This window comes from Propithecus coquereli, unplaced genomic scaffold, assembly GCF_000956105.1.
Source record: "Propithecus coquereli isolate 6110/MARCELLA unplaced genomic scaffold, Pcoq_1.0 Scaffold168, whole genome shotgun sequence".
Taxonomy (NCBI): domain Eukaryota; kingdom Metazoa; phylum Chordata; class Mammalia; order Primates; family Indriidae; genus Propithecus; species Propithecus coquereli.
In genome coordinates, this window is record NW_012141413.1 from 742,095 (window position 1) to 747,611 (window position 5,517).

General features: G+C 38.8%; 1 protein-coding gene across 1 annotated transcript in view; it reads left to right on the forward strand.

Moving 5' to 3' along the window:
• Window positions 1-5,517, forward strand: part of ZDHHC20 (zinc finger, DHHC-type containing 20) — a 92,589-nt gene that overhangs the window by 83,490 nt on the left and 3,582 nt on the right. Inside the window, exon 8 of the mRNA XM_012641665.1 lies at window positions 3,750-3,876. Within this exon, the coding sequence (XP_012497119.1) occupies window positions 3,750-3,876 (127 nt within the window). The remainder of the gene's footprint in view (window positions 1-3,749; window positions 3,877-5,517) is intronic.

Below are 5,517 nucleotides of genomic sequence, written 5' to 3' on the forward strand. Positions count from 1 at the left end.
TCGGCCTCCCAGAGTGCTAGGATTACAGACGAGCCACCGTGCCTGGCCAATCCCAGCACTTTTGGAGACCAAGGTGGGAGGATTGCTTGAGGTCAGGAGTTTGAGACAGGCCTGAGCAACCCAGTGACACCCCATCTTTCTTTTCCAAAAAATAAAAAAAATTAGCCAGGTGTGGTGGCTTACACCTGTAGTCCCAGCTACTTGGAAGGATTGCTTGAGTCCAGGAGCTTTGGGCTACAGTGAGCTATGAGGACACTACTGCACCCTAGCCTGGGCAACACAGCAAGACCTCATCTCAAGAAAAAAAAAGAAGGAAAGAAAGAAGTTATAATATTCAATATCACAGTAGGGTAACTATAGTTAGCAACAGTGTATTGTATATTTCAAAGTCACTGGAAGAGAGGACTTGAAATGTTCCCAACACATAGAAATGATAAATACTCAAGATGATGGCTACTCCAAATACCCCAGCTTAATTATTACACGTTCTATGTATGTAACACATACTCACATGTATCCCATAAATATGTAAAATATGTATCAATAAAATAAAATTTAAAAAATGAAAAACCACAGGAAGGGCCAACATTAAAAAAAGCAATGAAAGTAGATTTACATGCTTTAAGGAGGTTCATTCTCAGATAGCAAAAAAATTTTTTAATCCTTCTAATTACATCTTATCTTTTAGCTACAACATAACAGTATAGTTTATATATATTCTTTACTTTTTCCCCCCCAGTTACTCATTTGACTGGCATATGTTCCATGACTGAGGCTAAGGAATAGTGCTTTTCATGTGCTTTGTTATTTCCATCTTTGTGTCAGTTGTCAGTGAAACTTATGTATTGTATCACTAGTATCAGCATTTATTTCCTTTTTTTCTTTTTGCTCACTTTTAAAATGAAACTAGGGGAAAAATTCAGTAAGATATTCAAGTAATTGCACAAATATTTACTTAACAGAGATGGTGGCGTTGCTTACACTGAGCTGTTGGCATGTGGGAAGCATCGCTGTGTTTTACTTGAAGTATTTGTATATCTGCTGATGTACCAAGATACAAAACCAGGGATATGTTATTATAATGTTTTGTAAGAAAGTTACAAACCATGCCATCTAAAGCCATGTATCTGCCAGGAAAATTGGAAAGAAACAGTTTTTAACATAAAGATGAAGAGATTTTAGAGAGACACATTGATACTTTTGTATTTGGATCAGTTTAATGTGTGCTGCTGAGTCATGCTGGTGATGGTGGCTTCCACCAGAAAGATCTCTCCGCCCTTCTTCCCCAGCTTACTCTCCCCTGCTGAGCTGTCCCCTCCCATCCTGCCTGCATCCATTTCCCATGTAAATAAAATTCCTTATCCCTATTAACTGCTTTGCTTGTCCTCTTCACAGAGTCTCCTGCCATCTTCTTACCCTTCATCAGAGATGACTAAAAGGCAGCTTACTTGCAAAGTCCATCCCTTAAGACCTCCACAATAGCTAAAATCTATGTGAGACATTTCACACAGAAAACCAGATACCTTCTTTTCAAAATGATAACTCTGGTAGTGTGGGCCCACGTCCCCAGCTGGTGTTAGTCAGTGGAGCTGAGCGGCAGTGGACTGCTTTAGATCGCGCATGAGCGCTGTAGTTTGCCACAGTTCTCACCAAGGCCGCTTCGTTTGTTTCGTGCCCAGGTCTTATAGGTATCTGAGAGATTGGCGCTTCCAGGGAACCCACTGTTCTCTTTGAACAATCTTTTTCAAACTTTTTCTGCCAGTGACCACGGTAAAAAATGCATCATTTTATATCATGATCTAGAACATGTACACAGTTATAAAATTACGTAAATAGAATAAGCAAAAGTTTCACAAAACATCATTGATCTCTACTGTGTCCAATGTACTGTGATGTTTTCTAGTTCCTTAAAAGGAAATGCTGGTTCTAAGTTGCTAAATTGATTTTATGGCTTATTAAGGTATTTTAACCCACACTTTAAAAAAACATTGCGTTAGCACACCACTTTATAGGCTCAACTCCCACACCCCTGGTCTTCGGCTAGTTCTGCACTGCTACATACCCTCCACTGCTGCATAGAGGGTATTTTATTCTGCCATGTCACCTCTGCTCTTCTTCCTGTTGCCTACCCAGTTCTCCAACACTTTTCTCCCAAGTTCAGTTCTTTCGGTTCTGGTTTCATTTCTCACCCGTGCCCATTCTAGATCCTGTGATAAATGACTTGAGCAACTCTTGACAGTAGCCTTGCATCTTCTGCATCTAGGCTTTCTCCCATAATTCCTTTGCTAATCCTTCGCCTAGGCCATCCACTTTATCCACATGTACGGTGGGGCTGGTGCAGGATGTCCTCCTGTAGGGATTGTTACAAGTACAGATTCGAGGTCTCAGACCTCACTGAGGCCCTCAACTCTGTTTGGCAGTAAAGTCACATGTTTCTGGTCAGATTCCTCACCTGTTAACAGTGGTTATTCCACATTTTCACCATTCGCCATTCTCCCTACTCTCCTTGTTCATTTTGTGAGTCCTTCTTAGAAAAATTAGAAAAAGTTACAAGTAAACTCTCATCTTCCCGTCTTTATAGCCTTGTGCAAACATTCCTCCTTTCGCACTCATCCCTTTCACCTGCCCTCTGACCTCTGAGGAGCTCCTCTGTATGCCTTCCCATCTCTTCTAGGATCCTTTCCTTCCGTTTCTACTTTTCTGTATCATCAACCTCTCCCAGTGCCCTGGATTCTTATCCTTAGCTTATAAAACATGCTGAAGTGCATTCTGGTTTTGTTTTGTTTGTTATTTTTTGAGATAAGGTCTCACTCTGTTGCCCAGGCCGCAGTGCAATGGCACGATTATTGCTCACTGCAGCCTTGAACTCCTGGGCTCAAGTGATGCTCCTGCCTCAGCCTCCTGAGATGCTAGACTACAGTGCCACCGTGACTAGCTAATTTTTTTTATTTTTTGTAGAGACAGGGCCTCAGTATGTTGCCCACTCTGGTCTCAAACTCTTGGGCTCAAGCGTCCTCCCCTCTAAGCCTCCGAAATTGCTGGGATTACAGATGTGAGCCACCATGCCTGGCTGCATTCTGTTTTTAAATAAAGAAACAAAACTTTTCTTATGAAACCTGTGTCTTTCTCTAGACCTTACTCCACATCACTTTACAATCAACCTTGAAATGATCTGTAATCACTGTCTGCTTCCACACCTGTTATTCATTGTTCAGGATCATGCTCAAGTACCACCACCTCCATCCTTCACCTTTCCCTACCCCAAAGACACACACAAGTCTTTTTCAGACAAAATCAGATTCCTTCACCTCTGTGCTCCCAGTGCAGCCTGAGTGTTTTAGCACTTATCACATTGTTATTTTGCTAGACTGTAGGTTCTTTGGTAGGAATTTCATCTCCTTTATCTTTGAATCCCAAATAGCTGGTACTATGCCATCAGGAACATAGTGGGAAGTTGATAAATGATGAAGTTACAACAGTTAGAACATCTTTCTTTTTTAAAGATACACTGAACACACTACAGTAGATTTCTGGAAGTATTAGATAATTATTTTGATGTAAGGTTGATGAAATGGTAAATGTGCTATTTTTCGCCAAATAAGTTTAGAAATTTGTTAATTGCTACAGATACATTCTTTATTTTAAATTAAAGTTTTTCACATTAAAGATGTAAAAAAGAAAATCGGTACTTTTAATCCCTCCTACAATTTTTAAATAGATTAATTAATTTATATATTTATATTTAACAGAATCATTTCGTGCACCCACATTTTCATATGGACCTGATGGAAATGGTTTCTCTCTTGGATGCAGTAAAAACTGGAGACAAGTCTTTGGTGATGAAAAGAAATATTGGCTACTTCCAGTATTTTCAAGGTAATTTATAAAATGCAGATCTCAGAGATTATGGAATCTGTGGTAATCTCTGTCTCTCTGGTTAAATGTCTTAAGATTTAGAGAATACAATACATAATGACATTCTTACGGGCCTTGAGAATGAAAACGCAGAATATCTTGATCCTATATGAAATATTTTACACTTTTTTGTTTTTTTATTAGATAGAGTAAAACTTGATAATGATGTTCCCTGGTGTTTATCCTACTAGGAGTTCATTAAGCTTCTTGGATCTGTGGATTTATAGTTTTCATCAGATTTAAATAATTTTTATCAGTTATGTCTTGAATTTTTTTTTCTGCCTACTTCCCTCTTTCCACCCCCTCCTATCACTGAAGCTTCTGGTACTCTGGAGTATACATATTTAAATTGCTTGATAGTGATCCATAGTTCATTATTATTCTGTCCTTCTCCCCTTCCCCCATCTTTTTCTCTCTTTGCTTCATTTTGGTTAGTTTATACTGCTATGTCTACAGGTTCACTGATCTCTTCTTCTGCAGTGTCTGATCTGCTGGTAAGCCCATCCAGTGAATTTTTTATTTCAGATGTTGTATTTTTCAGGTCTTTTTTTAAATATCTTACAGTTCTCTTTTAATTATATTCATTTTTTTCATTTTACTTCATGGACATACTTAGACTCACTGTATCAAAGTCTTGTTTGCTAATTTCACTGAAATTGCTGATTTTCTGATTCTTTTCTATTGACTTATTTTTCTTAGCTACGTGGATTACATTTTCCGCTACTTTTCATGTCTAGCAATTTTTAATTGAATGGTGGACATTTTGAATGCTTTTTTGCTGAGTATCTAAATTTTATTGTCTCCCTTTAAAGAATGTTGAATTTTGTTTTGGCTGGCAGTTAAGTTTCTTATGTTTCAGCTTAGTCTTTTGGAGGCTTGTTTTAAGCTTTATTAGGTTGGATACAGAGTAGCCTTTTCGCTAGAGCTAGTTTACTCTTACAGTAAACATGGAGTTTCTACAAAATCCATGTATTCCGTGAGAGCTGTCCACTCTGGCTGGTCACATGTGAATGCCTCCCAGTGCTGTGGGATCTCAGTGAATTGTTCACCTTGTGCTTTGCAGTTGTTCTTGACCTGGATTCACACGTACAGCTTAGCATTCATCAAAATGCTCCAGTTATGGCCCTGTGCAGATTTCTGTAGCCATTTCTCCGCATATCTTACTCTCTTGAAACTCTGTCCTGTAGATTCAAGCCACCTCAGCTTCTCAAAACTCCCATCTCTGGCACCTCAATTCGGTGAAACTACCCTGCTCTGCTTGGTTTTCCCTCCTGGTGATAAGGTCCTGGCAGGAAGTTGAGACTCACTTGGTTTGTTTTTGTTTTTTCTGAGACTACAGTCTTTTGCTGCCTATTTTTAAAACAATTATTTTATAATGTTCAGTTTCTGACTGTTTATGATGGCATGTCAAGTGTGCCAGTTATTCCTTTTTGGCTGGAAGTGAAAGTCATGTTCTGTACAACTTTGATGTGTTTAGAATGTGAAAGTAAGGTATAACTGTACATTTTTTTTAGAATGTAAGCTTCTTGAAGGCAGAGATTTTCTTCTCTTTTATTCACTGTCATATTCCTAATGTTTAAAATAGTACCCACGGCCTGGCGC